This window comes from Salmo salar, chromosome 06 (assembly GCF_965601325.2).
Source record: "Salmo salar chromosome 06, fSalSal1, whole genome shotgun sequence".
NCBI lineage: Eukaryota > Metazoa > Chordata > Actinopteri > Salmoniformes > Salmonidae > Salmo > Salmo salar.
Window position 1 is genome coordinate 54,992,080 of NC_138296.1, and position 20,930 is coordinate 55,013,009.

Genomic DNA, 20,930 nt, shown 5'->3' on the forward strand with positions numbered 1-20,930 from the left:
TTGGAACGGCCATCCCCCACCAGAGAACTGGGCGAGTCCAGTGAAAGTCGAACAGCCGTGTAGTCGAATCTCTAAAATGATGAAACTGCGCTGCATGAAGAACAATGAATTTTATGCCGATCTCTGAATATATTTGAAAACTTCCTTCAAAGATAGTTGTATAAGGTTGCTTATACCATCTCAAGGTAATTGGGTAACCTTACTTTACTTTTGCCAATAGCTTAAGTTGAGTTTTCTATTGAAGCATTAGAAATAAACGTTAACGTTATTGAGCAGCATCATGACAACGACAGGACTGGATAGCCCTAACCGTCTTCAAAGGATAATACAACATCGTAAGCCAGGACTAAGTATAAAACTTTGAATTTGTTGACAGTTCGATATCTATTTTTGTCGGTTTATGTACTCGATGTTGGTTCAATCAGATGACTAATTTGGCGATGCATTTACGTGCGTAATTACGCGTCCTTCAGACTAGTTTAAAATGTAAACTTTCTTGCCATGGTTAGAAACAGTATCTGATATGCGTATGTAGCTTATCTTGGCAGAGTGGTGTTTTTGCCTGGAGCAGAGAGAATCTCATATGGGGTTATGGACCAGGAAAATAGAATGGCATATTATCTGTTGTGGCAATGGTCAACATTTATGTTATAGTTTTTTCAGGAATTTGTCACGGTTGTCGTAGGAATGAGCGACCAAAGTGCAGCGTGTGTGTCGTTCCACATTTTATTTATACTGTGAAACTATGCAATACATAAATAAACTTGAATGACAAAAAAACAACAAACCGTGACGCAGAGGTGAAACAGACACTACTCAAAACTAATCTCCCACAAACCCAGGTGGAAAAAAAAACCCTACTTAAGTATGATCTCCAATTAGAGACAACGAGGACCAGCTGCCTCTAATTGGCGATCATCCCAAACAAAACCAACATAGAAATACAAAACTAGAACATGAACATAGAAATACAAACCATAGAAAAACACCCCCTGTCACACCCTGACCTACTCTACCATAGAAAATAACATCTTACTATGGTCAGGACGTGACAGAATTTTTAACTGATTTATAATCCCAAAATGTGGGAAGATTATGGATGAAGTCAGTGGTGTAGTGGAGGGTAAATGCAGTTTACACACTTTTTTGACCTACCGCTTATCCACATTTTGGGGAAAAATGCTTTGAAAGTAGGCCTATAGGGAGCGTAACTTTTTTTTATCCGCGACCGGTGATCAGTTTAACCACCTATTTTTTTGACCACTTCACTGATGAAGATTTGTGTCGTATTCCAGCAGATATTGTCACATTGTGTCATATCCGACAGTGTTTTTTTTCAAGTCACAATAATTCATTTGGAGACAGAACAGGTAGAACTTATAGAAATAACACATCTAACAAGTGGAATATGGAAGTGTGTATGCGGTTCTATACGCTCCATTTCTGTCTGCAATGATTTGAACGCTGTGCCCTGTTGAAGATGTGCCCCAGTGGGGTAGTTACTGCCACTTACCCTTGCATAAACCAGCCTTAGCACTGCTGGTGTTGCCGTGGAGACGGGTGTGTCAAGGGACTATAGGCTACTACCGATACAGTTTATGGTTTTCTCTGACACTGCCTCAGTAAACCTCACACTCACGGATGGAAGTGAGAACGATTTGGAAATGCCTTTTCTCCTTCTCAATCAAATACTAGGTCACCTCCTTCCCTAGTTTTTCTCAAAAGTCGCCTCACAGTCAACGTTGATGGAGAGGTGTGACCAAGTCACTTTGAAGTTAGTCCTACATATCAGTGGAGGCTGCCATGGGGAGAACGGCTCATAATAACGCCTAGAATGGCGCTAATGGAATGGAATAGCATTAAACACATGGAAACAGTTTGTTTAATGTATTTCATACCATTCCACAAATTCCACTCCAGCCATTACCACGAGCCCGTTCTCCCCAATTAAGGTGCCACCATCCTCCTTTGCTCCATATAACAAACAGTTCATTAGGCCCCGATCCCGACCTGGTTAAGCGCATGTAAATTGAACATTATTAAATTTTTATGCACTTTTCTCTCAAGGCATATTCTTACCTACAACTTAACCTGTTATGGATAGGGGGCAGTATTTTCACGGCCGGATAAAAAAAGTACCCGATTTAATCTGATTATTACTCCTGCCCAGAAACTAGAATATGCATATAATTATTAGCTTTGGATAGAAAACACTCCAAAGTTTCTAAAACTGTTTGAATGGCGTCTGTGAGTATAACAGAACTCCTTTGGCAGGCCAAAACCTGAGAAGATTCTGTACAGGAAGTACCCTGTCTGAACATTTCTTGGCCTTCTTGATTATCTCTATCCAAAACAGGGGATCTCTGCTGTTACGTGACACTTCCTACGGCTCCCATGGGCTCTCAGAAGGCGGCAAAAAGCTGAATCGTGGCTTTGCAGGCCCTGGCTGAAAAACATTAGCGCGTTTGGATAGTGGCCGGTCAGAGTACTATGAGACTGAGGCTCGTGCACGAGTAGACTCCATGTTTACTTTCTCTCTCTTTGAACAAAAACCACCACTCCCGGTCGGAATATTATCGCTTTTTTACGAGAAAAATGGCATAAAAATGTATTTTAAACAGCGGTTGACATGCTTCGAAGTACGGTAATGGAATATTTAGAATTTTTTTGTCACGAAACGCATCGGGCGCGTAACCCTTCGTCACCCTCGGATAGTGTCTTGAACGCACGAACAAAACGCCGCTATTTGGATATAACTATGGATTATTTTGAACCAAACCAACATTTGTTATTGAAGTAGCAGTCCTGGGAGTGCAATCTGACGAAGAACACCAAAGGTAATCAAACTTTTCTAATAGTAAATCGGAGTTTGGTGAGGGTCAAACTTGGTGGGTGTCAAAATAGCTAGCCGTGATGGCTGGGCTATCTACTCAGAATATTGCAAAATGTGCTTTCACCGAAAAGCTATTTTAAAATTGGACACCTCGATTGCACAAAGGAGTTCTGTATCTATAATTCTTAAAATAATTGTTATGTTTTTTGTGAACGTTTATCGTGAGTAATTTAGTAAATTCACCGGAAGTGTTCGGTGGGAATGCTAGTTCTGAACGTCACATGCTAATGTAAAAAGCTGGTTTTTGATATAAATATGAACTTGATTGAACAAAACATGCATGTATTGTATAACATAATGTCCTAGGCGTGTCATCTGATGAAGATCATCAAAGGTTAGTGCTGCATTTAGCTGTGGTTTTGTTTTTTGTGACATTATATGCTAGCTTGAAAAATGGGTGTCTGATTATTTCTGGCTGGGTACTCTGCTGACATAATCTAATGTTTTGCTTTCGCTGTAAAGCCTTTTTGAAATCGGACAATGTGGTTAGATTAACGAGAGTCTTGTCTTTAAAATGGTGTAAAATAGTCATATGTTTGAAAAATGGAAGTTTTGGGTTTTTTGAGGAATTTGTAATTCGCGCCACGCCTATCATTGGATATTGGAGCAGGTGTTCCGCTAGCGGAACGTCATGCTATTCACCCCGCTATTCATTCAGGATGGAGATCGAAGAAATGAAGGTTTGGTGGAGGTGTGTCTATTCTGACCTTGACTTAATTCCCTGATAACTCCACCACCTTTATGTGTGAGCAAACCATGAATAAGGTCGAGCGAACCTGCCGGTTCCAAGTGGAAAAAGACTCTACTAAATTTTTTTCTGATAGAAATAACAGCATACTCCATGCAGTGTAATTTATAAATGGATAAGAGCTATTTCAAAGAGCTAGGAAAATAAGTAATCCATTTGAGAAGGGGATTGTAAAAACATAGCAATGTTTTAGATTATTTTTCCTTATGATCACTGGAGACGAATGTGAAACCAGCCATATGGAAGCAAACTGAAAATCATATCAACAGGACATGTATTGCGGCCCCTTCTCCACAGTGAAATAGGCTCTAAATAGCTGTGCCATTATTTCCGAATTTTAATTGTGTGCCTTCATAATTTGCATGGATGAAATTTGAACACCCAAGCTCTAGGTTTATGTATGGCTGAACCTGCTGAGTTGATGTATGCGCTTTAGAATGTTTATAGCCTATGCCCGGGCTTTTCTCCGTTTTCTTTTACAATTTGTAAAACAATCATGTTAATTATTAGCCACTATCGGGAGCTACTGCCTGTAATACCCCCATACATTTAGAACTGTCACTTTAGTATTACTTTTCTTCAATTTGCATCCTTCCATTACGTTCCGTTCATCTTTCTTTCTTCTGTCACGTCCATGCAAGTTGTTCCTCAGGGTCGCTAGAATTAGTGGATCATTTTAGGCTAACATTGTGCAATAATTTGGGATAAGTAGCCTATTTGAATCATTATGGATCTCAGACCACACGTGGCAGGTTAAACCTGGAGCCTGGTGCACGGTTCACGATGACTGGACCGTTGTCATACAGTTCCATGATTCGTGAGAATTAGGGTAGATTTATAGGACTATTGTTCAACCCCTATTGTACACTTTTTTCCACCTTCCAATATTTCATGGCTTGAAATTGAATATGACAAATTTCAGGATGAATCAAAGCACTATTTATTTATTCATTCATATATTTTGTATGTAAAGGCTCTCCAAACGTGTTTTTTTATTATCTGCAATGTGTAATTTTTTTGGCGACCTGACCAAATTGCCATAGAAATGTGAGTTATAGATCTGTCATTCTCATCGAAAGCAAGTCTAAGAAGCAGTAGATTTGTTATATGTGCACTATTTATATGCTTCCCGTTCTTTTTGTGTCTTTTACTTTCAGGTTTGTACACCAGCTTCAAACAGCTAAAAAATACAATATTTTTGGTTATGGAAAATGTATTTCAGTGGTTTAGATGGTACAACGATTGTCTACACTATACTTGCTTGTTTTGTCACAAACTGAAATTAGGCAAACTATTAGAATTTTAGCAACCAGGAAATGGCGGGAGCAATTTCTGCATCTTTAATGATTCATACAGTATATACTTTCCTAACCCTAAAACTTGCCTAAATAATCTACAAGATCAGAGTATTTTTTAAATCTACCAGTTGGTGCTGAAACGGAGACGAAGATGCATAGATGGCATTCTTTCATTGATCCCTATTTTCTGAACCTGTTCTCTCAATGTATTCTAATCTGTCAACAAAATTGCAATTAAATGTACACTGTATTTAAAGGGATGTCGATAAATATACTGAAAACCCTATTGAATGAAAACGCCACGAGAAAATCTGTTGGTCAGCAAGTGGGAGGGTTTTAAGCGATTTAATTACATTTATTCAGTGCATGCAAGGTAACCACGCCTGCAATGCCCATTACACATGTTAATGAGGTAAGTCTGAATACAACTACTGAGAAATGCGTAGGAAAGGCTTGTGTAAGAAAGCCGTAATTTCCTATGTCGGAATCGGGCCCTAGAGGCCGACACATTACCAATAAAATCCTAGTCCTACATCATTGAATCACAGTCAGCTTCACAGCACGCTATGGTAATGAGCTTTTCAATGCCAGAAGGCTGTCAAGTTTAGCCTGTGTACTAGTCTCTTTAGCTAATCCACTCCCTGTACTTCATGTCATGTGCCAAAAAGACTGGCCTATCTGCCATCTTCAAGTATGAACATTATATAATTAATGAGCTCGAGCAGAATCGAGGATTTGATCCTGATTCGATCACCTTTACAGCTATTCTCCAATCACAACGATTATGCAAATATTTGAACTCTGTATGCTAAGCAACCATTTTTTGTTTGTTTAGATGAAACCAATCTGTCAAAAGTTGATAACTCATGTCTAAATTCTCAAAGTAAATACATACTGCAATTCCAACCTTTTTTTGAGGCTCCACATGTTTTCATGGAAAATATGAATGTTATTTCCAACAACCAATGAGCAACTCCACTGTAAATCCAGCGCATATTGAACGTTGAGATTGCTGAAAGGCCAGTCTCTTTGGAATGTTAGTCTGAGTAACAGTCTCTAGCTATGTCAAGCTGGGTTCTCTGCCCAAAGCACATCACATGAAACTACGTCATTTGCGTTCCTATCAAGATGCTACCATAAATACAGACGGCCCAAATATTTTCTCAGTTCAATCCATCTCGGCAGCAGTATTCAGCGATGGGAAATGTACATGTTGACCCCCTTGACAGACATCATTAAATGGAGCGCCATTACCAACAATGCTATTCCGGGGGTATGCAGCCTGCTGTTTGTTTTAACTGGTTGAATGGAGCTAGAGAAATATGGTGCTTTACGTTGGGGGGGAATAATTTGACACTAGTCAGGGTCTCCCCTGTCATGTCATGATGTCACTAAGCCTACCTGTAGCCTGGGGATATGTGTAGCATAGCAAGCTCTAAGGCAACGGTCGCCGATACTGAGGTTAGGGGTTACTAGAGTCATGTTTTATGTATCATTTACTGGACATGATGATTTGTCATATACCTGTCAGTGTGGGAGGATGCGGACACAAGCACGCACACATGCACACTTTTTAACTAAAATTAGGTTTATGGGGTTTTCCTGGATGCATGGATAAATTAGCTCTGGCTGCTTGGACACATTAAGGCTAATGATTGCCTGGTGTGATCCTATTGTTGGTGGCATCCAAGGGAAAAACTATGTTTGTATGCCTGAGAGTGGAACTTTCGGGGAGTCAGAGGTGGGACAGGGCAAGGACTCCCAATTGGCCTTAGGGGAAACACATGTCGTGTGAGTGTGTGGAATCTGGAAGCTGTGTGAAACATTCTCATTAGCTAGTGGAAAAAGTGGAACCATAACAGCCATAGTTATTGGGGAAGGGTTGAGAGGGATGGGGGCAGGGCGGCTTCTACAGACTACAGTAAGTGGCAGAGTCAGACCGACAAGGGAAAGACTGTTGCAGTGTAACTGAGGGGATAAGCAGATGTTGCCTGTGTCCCAAATGGCATCCTATTCTCTATGTAGTGCACTCCTTTTGACCATGGCCCATAGGGCTGAGGAAGGAATCTAGGCTCATTAGGGATAACCTGTTTCACAATCTCAAAACAAAGGCCTAATGGATTTCAGTGGAGGTCATATGTGAATTTAGTAAGGCCTGTTCTTTTCCTCCTAACATATACAAAGTGTGGTTCTATCCACAAATGAAAACACACACTAACCAAACAAAACATTGAATTGAGGGGAAAAGCATAATCTTACGTCAGATAGTGCAAAAAAACGTCTGCACGAAATAGAGTCCTACATTGAAAAGAACAAGGCTATGTCTAACAGAACAAAAATACAGATAGAACCTTATAGTCCCACGTTCTCTAACAAAGACTGGGATGCAAATAAACCGCATTGGACTGATGTCGCACTAAACTTGACTTAAGGCAATTTCTCGTGGTAAAAGCTGTTGATGTCTGCTCAAGCTTGAATTATTTGTTACGTGCAGTGCCATTTTTTGCACATTATGGTTTGTTTGAATTCTGACCAAATACTTTCTATACACAAGAAAACTGGGCTAGATTGCTGTCAACTGCTGTTCACTGCACTGAATACTTCATTGGAATTGCCAATATTAGGCTAAGGCTCCAGCTATAAAAACATGTCACGGATCCCTCCGGAACTTTCATCACGCACACCTGTCCCCTATTCCCACTGATTAGTATATATGTGCCCTTTGGTTTCCATTGGGGGTCGATTATTGTTACAATGTCCGTTGGGACGTGTGAGTACCTGTTCTGTGTGTTTTGGGCTTTCGTGCCCTTGTGGATTGCGCAGATGATTACGGGTCTCGTCCCGTGTGTTAATCATCGTGCGAGTTTGTTATTTATTCAAGGTACTCCTCGCTCTTTTGTTTTGGGTTACTACCCTGTGTTTTGTATAGTGTTTGTTTGGTCTTCGTCCCCGTGCCTTTACATGGCACGCCGTAAGTTGGGTACAGTAAAAAACCCTAGGGGGTGCGGTCAGGTTCTGGATGTGTGTGTGTATGTGTGTGTGTTTTGTCTCATTCCCAGCTGTGCACTCCTGTAAGTCTGGCAAACCAAGCTAAGGGGGGTGGTGGTGTGTCAGAGGGAGTGCAGGCTACTCCCAGTCCACTTTCCCCCTTAGAGCTCTCATCTTGCATTGTATTGCAACTCAGATCGAGGAAACTGCAGGAAATGACATTAAAGATTTTGGAGTGTGGACATGACTCTTTCCAAGATGAGAACTTTCTAGAAACCTCTTAGAGCACAGACACAAACCAACAATTAGTTGCTGTTCTCCTTTGTCCTCCGCTCCGGTCTCTGATATAATCTGTCCTGGGCCAATAATCTCAGCGAGAGAGAAAGAGAGGCAAACAGAAGCTTTTATTGACCAGAGAGAGAAACGGTCACGTTACCTCTTTCTCTCTCACTTTATCTCTCTCTGGAAGTGTTATACACTGCTCAAAAAAATAAAGGGAACACTTAAACAACACAATGTAACTCCAAGTCAATCACACTTCTGTGAAATCAAACTGTCCACTTAGGAAGCAACACTGATTGACAATACATTTCACATGCTGTTATGCAAATGGAATAGACAACAGGTGGAAATTTATAGGCAATTAGCAAGACACCCCAAATAAAGGAGTGGTTCTGCAGGTGGGGACCACAGACCACTTCTCAGTTCCTATGCTTCCTGGCTGATGTTTTGGTCACTTTTGAATGCTGGCGGTGCTTTCACTCTAGTGGTAGCATGAGACGGAGTCTACAACCCACACAAGTGGCTCAGGTAATGCAGCTCATCCAGGATGGCACATCAATGTGAGCTGTGGCAAGAAGGTTTGCTGTGTCTGTCAGCGTAGTGTCCAGAGCATGGAGGCGCTACCAGGAGACAGGCCAGTACATCAGGAGATGTGGAGGAGGCCGTAGGAGGGCAACAACCCAGCAGCAGGACCGCTACCTCCGCCTTTGTGCAAGGAGGAGCAGGAGGAGCACTGCCAGAGCCCTGCAAAATGACCTCCAGCAGGCCACAAATGTGCATGTGTCTGCTCAAATGGTCAGAAACAGACTCCATGAGGGTGGTATGAGGGCCCGACGTCCACAGGTGGGGGTTGTGCTTACAGCCCAACACCGTGCAGGACGTTTGGCATTTGCCAGAGAACACCAAGATTGGCAAATTTGCCACTGGCGCCCTGTGCTCTTCACAGATGAAAGCAGGTTCACACTGAGCACATGTGACAGACGTGACAGAGTCTGGAGACGCCGTGGAGAACGTTCTGCTGCCTGCAACATCCTCCAGCATGACCGGTTTGGCGGTGGGTCAGTCATGGTGTGGGGTGGCATTTCTTTGGGGGGCCACGTGCTCCCCAAAGGTAGCCTGACTGCCATTAGGTACCGAGATGAGATCCTCAGACCCCTTGTGAGACCATATGCTGGTGTGGTTGGCCCTGGGTTCCTCCTAATGCAAGACAATGCTAGACCTCATGTGGCTGGGGTGTGTCAGCAGTTCCTGCAAGAGGAAGGCATTGATGCTATGGACTGGCCCGCCCGTTCCCCAGACCTGAATCCAATTGAGCACATCTGGGACATCATGTCTCGCTCCATCCACCAACGCCACGTTGCACCACAGACTGTCCAGGAGTTGGCGGATGCTTTAGTCCAGGTCTGGGAGGAGATCCCTCAGGAGACCATCCGCCTCCTCATCAGGAGCATGCCCAGGCGTTCATACAGGCACGTGGAGGCCACACACACTACTGAGCCTCATTTTGACTTGTTTTAAGGACATTACATCAAAGTTGGATCAGCCTGTAGTGTGGTTTTCCAATTTAATTTTGAGTGTGACTCCATATCCAGACCTCCATGGGTTGATAAATTGGATTTCCATTGATTATTTTTGTGTGATTTTGTTGTCAGCACATTCAACTATGTAAATAAAAAAGTATTTAATAAGATTATTTCATTCAGATCTAGGATGTGTTATTTTAGTGTTCCCTTTATTTTTTTGAGCAGTGTATATCGTGTCATTAAATGTGTGCCATGTGCATGCATGATGGTTTTCTCACCTATGTGTTACTTTTCCAGTAACATTTAATACACATACAGCTGAAAACCCATGCCTGTGTGTGTGACTGTCTCCCATGTGTCATCCTAACCTAGTTGCCTGGATTTTCTAATGGTTATCTGAGTTCTGAGGTAACAACCTTAGCTTCTTGTGCCATGCTGACCTTTGGAGACAAGAGACTGACTTATTGAAGTCTAGAATGGTCCCGGACACTCTCCCTCCACCACTTGGCGAACGGTCAATAAATAAATCCTCACACTGCGAGGGGATGTAAATGGTGTCCACGGAGACCAGGCCTCACCATCCCATGTGGCACTCAGAACATCTCAGTTGTCATCTTATCAGTTTCACTCTGCCGCTGCTCATTGGCTGTTTAAAGCCTCTACAGTCAAACGTTATAATAACCATAATTCAGTATGAAACAACATTGGGCTATTTGAGGTGGTTCTTCTACCTCTTGAGTTACAGTATAACGCAACATCCAGATGCGGTTTGGATTAAACCAATTTATCACTTGAGTGTTTCACTTGATGTTCATAATAAGAGTGTTCAATCTCCCGTAGGAACAGAGGAAGAGGACGCAGATTGAGCAGCCAGCAAGCCAGCCAGCAGACAGACATCGCAAGGAGAGCAGAAGGGGACCTACAGTCCTGCGTGGTGGAGATAAGGTTCCAAGACTAATAGCAGAGCTGACTGTGGGAGAGGCTCCACATTTCATTTCACCTTCATTTAACCAGAAAAGGCCTTTGAGGTTTGAAACCCCATTCCAGAGGGCCATCATGGGGAAACAGAACAGCAAACTGCGGCCTGAAGTGCTGAACGACCTGCGCGAAAACACAGAGTTTTCCGACCATGAGCTCCAGGAGTGGTACCGAGGCTTCCTCAAAGACTGCCCAACGGGCCACCTGACAGTCGAAGAGTTCAAGAAGATCTACGCCAACTTCTTCCCGTATGGCGACGCTTCCAAGTTTGCTGAGCACGTCTTCCGGACGTTCGACACCAACGGCGATGCCACCATCGACTTCCGGGAATTCATCATCGCGCTGAGTGTCACATCGCGCGGCGGCCTGGAGCAGAAGCTGCGCTGGGCCTTCAGCATGTATGACCTGGATGGGAATGGCTACATCAGCCGGGCTGAGATGCTGGAGATCGTACAGGTGAGTTGAGATGAGAATGAGTTGGTTCAATGGATTAGAAACTGAGCATGGTGCAGGTATCATCAGGGGTTCGATTCCTGCATGGACCACATACTATGAATATGTTGACTGTGGATAGTTTACAATTGTATCAGTTGCTTTGGATAAAAGTGTTTGCTAACTTCCTGTGGTGGATTTTACTGGTGGATTTAGTCAGAACACCCTCCAATATGTTCTCTGCTCACTTCAGCGTCCTATTTTTTACTTGTCTTTGTGATTTATCTAATGAATGATACGTTCTTTATTACTCACGTCCATGATATCGTAAACATATTTTCAGCATGGACATTGGCTGCAGCTCATTCTATTTTTGTTTCCCTTAATCAACATGGTCATATTTGCTCTCCCCACCACCGTGGCCAGAGCAGCATGTCCCGTATCAGTGTTGACTCAGGCGATTGTGTGTGGTGGTGATAGAAGTGAACACATTCTCTTGTTAAAGTCCTCAGACCATTTTATATTTATTTTTATTTCACCTTAATTTAACCAGGTAGGCCAGTTGAGAACAAGTTCTCATTTACAACTGTGACCTGGCCAAGATAAAGCAAAGCAGTGCGACACAAACAACAACACAGAGTTACACATGGAATAAACAAACGTAAAGTCTATAACACAATAGAAAATTCTATATACAGTGTGTGCAAATGAGGTAAGATTAGGGAGGTAAAGCAATAAATAGGCCATAGTGGTGAAATAATTACAATATAGCAATTAAACACTGGAGTGATAGATATGCAGAAGATTCATGTGCAATTAGAGATACTGGGTGCAAAGGAGCAAAAAAAAGAAATAACAATATGGGGATGAGGTAGTTTGATGGGCTATTTACAGATGAGCTATGTACAGGTGCAATGATCTGTGAGCTGCTCTGACAGCTGATGCTTAAAGTTACTGAGGGAGATATGAGTCTCCAGATTTAGTGATTTTTGCAATTCGTTCCAGTCATTGGCAGCAGAGAACTGGAAGGAAAGGAGGAATTGGCTTTGGGGGTGACCAGTGAAATATACTTGCTGGAGCACGTGCTATGGGTGGGTGCTGCTATGGTGACCAGTGAACTGAGATACGGCGGGGCTTTACCGAGCAAAGACTTGGATGACCTGGATGACCTGGAGCCAGTGGGTTCGGCGACGAATATGAAGCGAGGGCCAGCCAACGTGAGCATACAGGTCGCAGTGGTGGGTAGTATATGGGGCTTGGTGACAAAACGGATGGCACTGTGATAGACTGCTTCCAATTTGCTGAGTAGAGTGTTGGAGGCTATTTTGTAAATGACATCGCCGAAGTCAAGGATCGGTAGGATAGTCAGTTTTACGAGGGTATGTTTGGCAGCATGAGTGAAGGATGCAATGTTGCAAAATAGGAAGCCGATTCTAGATTTAATTTTGGATTGGAGATGCTTAATGTGAGTCTGTAAGGAGAGTTTACAGTCTAACCAGACACCTAGGTATTTGTAATTGTCCACATATTCTAAGTCAGAACCTTCCAGAGTAGTGATGCTGGACGGGCGGGCAGGTGTGGGCAGCGATTGGTTGAACAGCATGCATTTAGTTTTACTTGCATTTAAGAGCAGTTGGAGGCCACAGAAGGAGAGTTGTATGGCATTGAAGCTCATCTTGAGGTTAATTAACACAGTGTCCAAAGAAGGGCCAGAAGTATGCAGAATGGTGTGGTCTGCATAGAGGTGGATCAGAGAATCACCAGCAGCAAGAGCGACATCCTTGATGTATACAAAGAAAAGAGTCGGCCTGAGAATTGAACCCTGTGGCACCCCCATAGAGACTGCCAGAGGTGCGGACAACAAGCCCTCCGATTTGACACACTGAACTCTGTCTGAGAAGTAGTTGGTGAACCAGGCGAGGCAGTCATTTGAGAAACCAAGGCTGTTGAGTCTGCCAATAAATGTGGTGATTGACAGAGTCAACAGCCTTGGCCAGGTCGATGAATATGGCTGCACAGTATTGTCTTTTATCGATGGCGGTTATGATATTGTTTAGGACCTTGAGTGTGGCTGAGGTGCACCCATGACCAGCTCTGAAACCAGATTGCATAGCGGAGAAGGTACAGTGGGATTCGAAATGGTCGGTGATCTGTTTGTTAACTTGGCATTCGAAGACCTTAGAAAGGCGACGATACGAAAGAGAGGTTGAACAGGCTAATAATAGGGGTTGTAACAATTGCGGCGGATAATTTTAGAAAGACAGGGTCCAGATTGTTTAGCCCAGCTGATTTGTAGGGGTCCAGATTTTGTAGCTCTTTCAGAACATCAGCTATCTGGATTTGGGTGTAGGAGAAATGGGGGAGGCTTGGGCAAGTTGCTGTGGGGGGTGCAGGGCTGTTGACCGGGGTAGGGGTAGGGGTAGCCAGGTGGAAAGCATGGCCAGCCGTAGAAGAATTCTTATTGAAATTCTCAATTATTGTGGATTTATCGGTGGTGACAGTGTTTCCTAGCCTCAGTGCAGTGGGCAGCTGGGAGGAGGTTCTCTTATTCTCCATGGACTTTACAGTGTCCCAGAACTTTTTGGAGTTTGTGCTACAGGATGCAAATTTCTGTTTGAAAAAGCTAGCCTTTGCTTTTCTAACTGCCTGTGTATATTGGTTTCTAACTTCCCTGAAAAGTTGCATATCGCGGTGGCTATTCAATGCTAATGCAGTATGCCACAGGATGTTTTTGTGCTGGTCAAGGGCAGTTAGGTCTGGAGTGAACCAAGGGCTACATCTGTTCCTGGTTCTACATTTTTTGAATCGGGCATGCTTATTTAAGATGGTGAGGAAAGCACTTTTAAAGAATAACCAGGCATCCTCTACTGACAGAATGAGGTTAATATCCTTCCAGGATACCTGGGCCAGGTCGATTAGAAAGGCCTGCTCGCTGAAGTGTTTTAGGGAGCATTTGACAGTGATGAGGGGTGGTCGTTGGACCGCAGACCCATTACAGATTCACGCAATGAGGCAGTGATCGCTGAGATCCTGGTTGAAGACAGCAGAGGTATATTTAGAGGGCAATTTGGTCAGGATGATATCTATGAGGGTGCCCGTGTTTACGTATTTGGGGTTGTATCTGGTAGGTTCATTGATCATTTGTGTAAGATTGAGGGCATCTAGCTTAGATTGTAGGGCGGCCGGGGTGTTAAGCATGTCCCAGTTTAGGTCACCTAACAGTACGAGCTCTGAAGATATATGGGGGGGGAAAATCAATTCACATATGGTGTCCAGGGCACAGCTGAGGGCAGAAGGTGGTCTATAACAAGCGGCAACGGTGAGAGACTTTCTGGTTTCTGGAAAGGTGGATTTTTATAAGTAGAAGCTCGAATTGTTTGGGCACAGACCTGGATAGTATGACAGAACTCTGCAGGCTATTTCTGCAGTAGATTGCAACTCCGCCCCCTTTGGCAGTTCTATCTTGTCGGAAAATGTTATAGTTAGGGATGGAAATTTCAGTTCCCGTCTCATTGGTGTTAGGCTCAAATGCCTTGTTTTTTTATAAAGCCAGAGAATCGTGATGAATTTTCCAGGTGGTAACCTGACTGCATAGGTAACTAGGAGAATAGTTCCATTCTGACAGAGAATATTGTATTATTTGTTAAAGGCACTATTTGGAAGTTACTTTGTTGTTTAATGGTCATTAATGGTAGATTGTATACACATTGAAGAATGTTTTTTCTAAATGCCTTATGAGCTTAGTGCAACTCTCTTACCCAAGGTCAATATTGTTCTTCCTTCTGCAGGCGATTTACAAGATGGTGTCCTCAGTGATGAAGATGCCAGAAGATGAGTCGACACCGGAGAAACGGACAGATAAGATCTTCAGACAGATGGATGTAGACAATGATGGTGAGTCTTGTTTGTTTTTAAACCTCTAATTCGACTTTTCATAGTGACATAAGAATTTACGGTACCAGTTTACATTCCAGCTCGGTAATAACCAGGTAAGAACTATGTAATTACCATTAGTAGTTACCATGTTGTTTCAACCAATCCTCTTTCCTGACATCCCAACCAGCCCATGGTTGTTACCTGGAAACAGAGATGGTAGTTCTATGTAATAACGCTGAACAGTGCTGGAAAATGCAACTTTACCTGTTTCTCTTTAGTTCTACCGTTATATCCCTTTAAATATCCCAACCAGCCCATGGTTGTTACCTGGAAATAGTTAAACCATTATATCCCTTCCCCATAACAAACATAACTTAGCAGTGATATATGTCCTTGTAAAGTGACACAAAATTGCTATGACATGATAAACAAAGCACAGTTTACAACCATGGCCTGGTTTCCCAAAATAATCTTATAGTTAACAATGAACATTGCCTTAAGATGCTTTTGGGAAACCGGGCCCTTGGAATTCCGAGTTGGATGACCGTTCAAAACGATGTTTCCCAGTTTGAGCTCGTTTTATTTTTTTTTAAACAGTGTCGCTAGAACACGTTTATGTAAATTTCATGAATCCTTTCCTAATGTTGTGATTTTAGCGAATTAGAGGTTATGTAAGGGATAATCAACAAGGGGCTATGCGTTCTCTGGAAAATAATGAACAACGTGGAAGGGTGTAGCGCGTCATGGAACTTACCTTCCACAGAGCTGCATTATTTTCCAGAGAACATCAAGAGGCCCGAGTTGTTTCTCTTTCATATCAGACTAAAATTTAACACATTTTCCATTAGAAATGTGTTCAACATCCACTGAAGTAGCTAGCAAGTTTACTTGATTGCAACAGTAGTGTCACGGTTGTCGTCGGTGAAGGAGGACCAAAATGCAGCAGGACTGTGTTTGTTCATTTTGAACATTTATTACATTAAAATGAACACAAAAGCAACAAAACGAACTCAAGATATACCGACAGTCTTCTCAGGCTCATACATGCTAGACAAGAAACAATCTCCCACAAATACACAGACAAACACACCCAACTAATATAGGACTTCCAATCAAAGGCAACACCACACAGCTGCCTTCAATTGGAAGTCCACCCCAATTAACCAAACATAGACAGACAACCAACTAGATCAACATAGAAATACGTAGACAAGGAACAGTGCCCAAAAACCCTGGAATACTAAATCAAATGCCCTTTTAGAAAAAACACCACCCCGAGCCACATAAAACAAACACCCTCTGCCACGTCCTGACCAAACTACAATAACAATTAATCCTTATACTGGCCAGGACGTGACAAGTAGCTAGTTGCCTTGTTAACCAAACAAACCGACTTGCTAGTTTAGCTAATTAAACCCTCAGTCGTAGCTTGCTAATATGAACATTTAATTCAGCTATGCCAATAATGTTTTCAATTCGACTTTTGCTTTCAAAAGCAGCTTAAACGTAAAACATGTTATAACTATAGCCATTGAAAAATTGGAGTAGGGCCACATTCAATACCACCATTCAATACCACCTTGCACACTCTTGCCTGCATCTAGGGTGTAATCATTACAAACGTTGCAAACGAGAGTTTCTATTGGACAAATTAATGTTTATCCTCATTTCATTCTGTTTGCTTCCATTTAATAAACATTTTAACAGAATTGGTGGAATGAATACACCCGTGATCATACGCAAACACACTTTCATGGCAGCCACATACAAACAGCATGATCACTTTTCTTGTTCTATAATTCCTTCTCGCATCTACGCGGTCTGCTCCTCTCACCTTTTCTCTTTGCTTGTGGACTTCAGTGCACTACACATCAGTTGTCTGTGACCAGGCAAAAAAAATATTCCAAGCAAAACCTTCATATCATAACCGCTGAACACTTCACACAGCCATATTTAGCTAACGTCATCGTCAACATAGCTACTAGAGCTAACACATTAGTAAACCCGCTATAATCATGCTGTAAAGTGTACAGTCAGCAAGTGTTACACTCCTCGGACATGGTCAGCAAATAATAAACATGAATTACAGGATAAAATTACGAGACGGAGAAACGGTAGTGGTGTTCAATAGTAGGCCTTCTCCAAGATTTATTAAAATATTGTTCTCTTTTGTAAGTGTTTTTGTTGTCAAAATCAATTACACATTACAATTCCAATGTAGTATTATGTCATTACATTCCACATTTCAGTATGAAAAATAAAGGTCACAAGTTCAAAAAACTATCGCCATACATCTGCTCTCCTCAGCTACCTGGAAGAGTCTACCCCAGAAACACTAGACAACGTTGAGCACAAAAACAACACTTGTTACAGAATATTTTAGATAGATGTTATTTCTATCAGACAAACCATGCCTGACAACATGATCCAACTAATGTTCAAATCAATATTCCATATAATCTGAGGCTATTCAATCAGTAGTATTTCGCATCTAGCAACAAAATATATTTGCATTGTAAAAACCATCAAAAGAGGTTACATTAAATTATATATATAACTTACTATACTAGCAGTGTCAATTTTCAAAAGCTACAAATGACTGAAGGCCTTTGCTAAACAATGCTACAACCATTACCTTCTAAACCTTCTAAGCTAACAGTAGCTGAAACCCACTAGCCTAGAGCTAGCTAATGCTTAGGAAAGCTACATTTGGTTAGCATAAAGCTAACAAACTGTTAAATACATATATATATATATATATATATTTTTTTTACAAATATCAACATTTAACACATCTTCTCGTCACATCACATATTTACATATATTCCCTGAACTAAACTGAACCTTCATTCATTGAAAATAAAATGAATAGGAGCTAAAACGTTGTTGAAAAAAAGTTTGGGGGCCATCTTAATCCCTTATTTTACATGTAAACCATTAGCAACCTAGCCAACCTCCATTACTTACGATGGGGAAAATACCAACCAGTTTTTCACTCAATTAAAACTCCCTCCAATTGCCTTCAAATGTCACCAAACTCATGGACTACACTTTTTTGGTTACTACACGATTCCATGTGTGTTATTTCATAGTTTTGATGTCTTCACTATTATTCTACAATGTAGAAAATAGTAAAATAAAGAAAAACCCTGGAATGAGTAGGTGTCCAAACTGCTGACTTTTTAATTTCTATTTGTAGGATATTAACATTAACCTCATAACCTAGAACAATTTGATGATGTCATTGGGACCACCTCAAATAGTTTGAGGATCAAACACTGTCAATTAGGTTACTAGCCATGTTAGCTAACTTTCTTATTTAATTTGGGTCTGTTGGTTTCAGGAAATGAAAGTTACAGATGTTTAGGGATAGCGCCGTGTTTTTTCAAATTTTGCCTAAAATGACATACCCAAATCTAACTGCCTGTAGCTCAGGCCCTGAAACAAGGATATGCATATTCTTGGTACCATTTGAAAAGAAACACTTTGAAGTTTGTGGAAATGAGAATTTAATGTAGGAGAATATAACACAATAGATCTGGTAGAAGAAAATACAAAGAAAAAAAACTTTTTTTTTGTATTTTTGTAGAACCATCATCTCTAAAATTCAAGTGAAAGGTCACAAGTCTAGAAATGACTCTGTGTGTCTGGGATGGTGTCCACAAGAGGGCAGCAGTGTATGTGCAAAGTTTCAGACTGATAACTTGAAGAATGTGCAAGCTACATTAAATTTAGTATGAAATCACCCAGGTGTCCTTCACGATTTGCCCAAATGTACCTAAGTGGCCGAATTGGTAAATTGATACATTTTCAAGAACATAACTATAGAAAACATACAAAAATACTATGCTAATAAAAAATACAAGTTTACACACTCCCAGGAATGTCAAACATTATGGGTCATTAGCTTCCCTACATAAAATGTACTAACAGGAGACCCGACAATAATGCTAATCCAATGTTTTCATACACAGTGAAATATTTAAGATAAGGGCCAAGTTAGCAGCCAACACTGATCTAATGTCATAAGTGAACACACCACAAACACAAAGTAAAAAAAAAAAAAAAGAATAAAATGTACACATATTTACAATGACTGTACTTACAACATGCCCTCTTTGAAGTCAGTCTTTACCACTAAAGAAATCAGTAAAAACTCAAGTTTATTACTTACTATATTGAACCTTTATTTTAGCAATACATCAAATAAACAACAACACATCTATAAACATATATTATATTGAGTGGAGAACACTGTGGTGAAGGTTTTGTACCAATTATCATTATTTATTTTTTAAAGGAGAAATATCCAGTTGCTACAGTCATGTTTTGGCTTATAAATTAATATGTACCAATTGATTCCTGAAGAATATAACTTATAAATGCCTCATGAGCCTAGTTCAAGTGTGTCATATCCCATCAGAAACCAAAATAAGCTTGTTTTACTCCAATGTTTGTAAACAAAATAAATGTAAACAAATACTTTATAGCCTCAAATTTTTTCTAACTATAACATTGATATCACGGGGGGGGGGGGGGGGGGGGAATACATCATGTGACTTGTCATATCCATCATTAGTCATATCTTGTGCAGATACACTACTGGAAATTTGTCCTTTGGTCTGGAGTCCAAATTAGAGATTTTTGGTTCCAACTGCCGTGTCTTTGTGAGACGCGGTGTGGATGAACGGATGATCTCTGCATGTGTATTTCCCACCGTAAAGCATGGAGGATGAGGAGGTGTTATGGTATGGGCATGCTTTGCTGGTGACACTGTCTGTAATTTATTTATAATTCAAGGCACACTTAACCAGCATGGCTACCACAGCATTCTGCAGTGAAACGCCATCCCAACTGGTTTGGGCTTAGTGGGACTATCATTTGTTTTTCAACAGGACAATGACCCAACACCCCTCCAGGCGGTGTAAGGGCTATTTTACAAAGAAGGAGAGTGATGGAGCGCTGGATCAGATTACCTGTTCTCCACAATCCCCGACCTCAACTCATTTGAGATGGTTTGGATGAGTCAGACCGCAGAGTGAAGGACAAGCAGCCAACAAGTGCTCAGCATATGTGGGAACTCCTTCAAGACTGTTGGAAAATAATTCCAGGTGAAGCTGGTTGAGAGAATGCCAAGAGTGTGCAAAGCTGTCATCAAGGCAAAGGGTTGCTATTTGAAGAATCTCAAATATAAAATATATTTTGATTTGTTTAACACTTTTTTGCTTACTACATGTGTTATTTCATAGTCTTGATGTCTTCACTATTATTTTACAATGTAGAAAATAGTAAAAATAAAGAAAAACCCTTGAACTACTTTTGACCGGTAGTGTACACTGAGTATACAGTAAACACATTATCTTTCCATGACAGACTGACCAGGTGAAAGTTATGATTCCTTATTGTTACTTGTTAAATCCACTTCAATCAGTGTAGATGAAGGGGAGCAGACAGGTTCAAGAACAATTTAGACAATTGAGACATGGACTGTGTATTTATGCCATTCAAGACAAAAGATTTAAGTGCCTTTGAATGGGGTATGGTAGTGTGCCAGGCGCACCGGTTTGACATTGGTGGGTTTTTCACACTCAACAGTTTCCAGTGTATATCAAGAATGTTCCACCATCCAAAGGACATCCAGCCAACTTGACCCAACTGTGAGAAACATTGGAGTCAACATGGGCCAGCAACCCTGTGGAACACTTTTGACATCTTGTAGAGTTCATGCCCTGACCAATTGATGCTGTTCTTAGGGCAAAAGGGGTGGGTGCAACTTAATATTAGGAAGATGTTCCTAAAGTTTGGTATACGGAGTGTATTTTGTGTCAATAAAGAACCATATTATCAACTGTCACACCATAGCAATTTTGTGTCATTTTACAAAGACATTCAGTGCATTTGGAAAGTATTCA

General features: G+C 41.3%; 1 protein-coding gene across 3 annotated transcripts in view; it reads left to right on the forward strand.

Annotated features, from left to right (window-relative positions):
* LOC106607564 (hippocalcin-like protein 1) overlaps positions 1 to 20,930 on the forward strand; it is a 22,916-nt gene continuing 1,986 nt past the window's right edge. Inside the window, exons 1-3 of one of the 3 annotated variants that reach the window (XM_014204618.3) lie at positions 1 to 185; positions 10,579 to 11,166; positions 14,931 to 15,036. In XM_014204618.3, coding sequence (XP_014060093.1) covers positions 10,789 to 11,166; positions 14,931 to 15,036 — 484 coding nt within the window. In that variant the 5' untranslated portion in view covers positions 1 to 185; positions 10,579 to 10,788. The other 2 variants (XM_014204616.3, XM_014204617.3) reach the window with 2 other exon arrangements.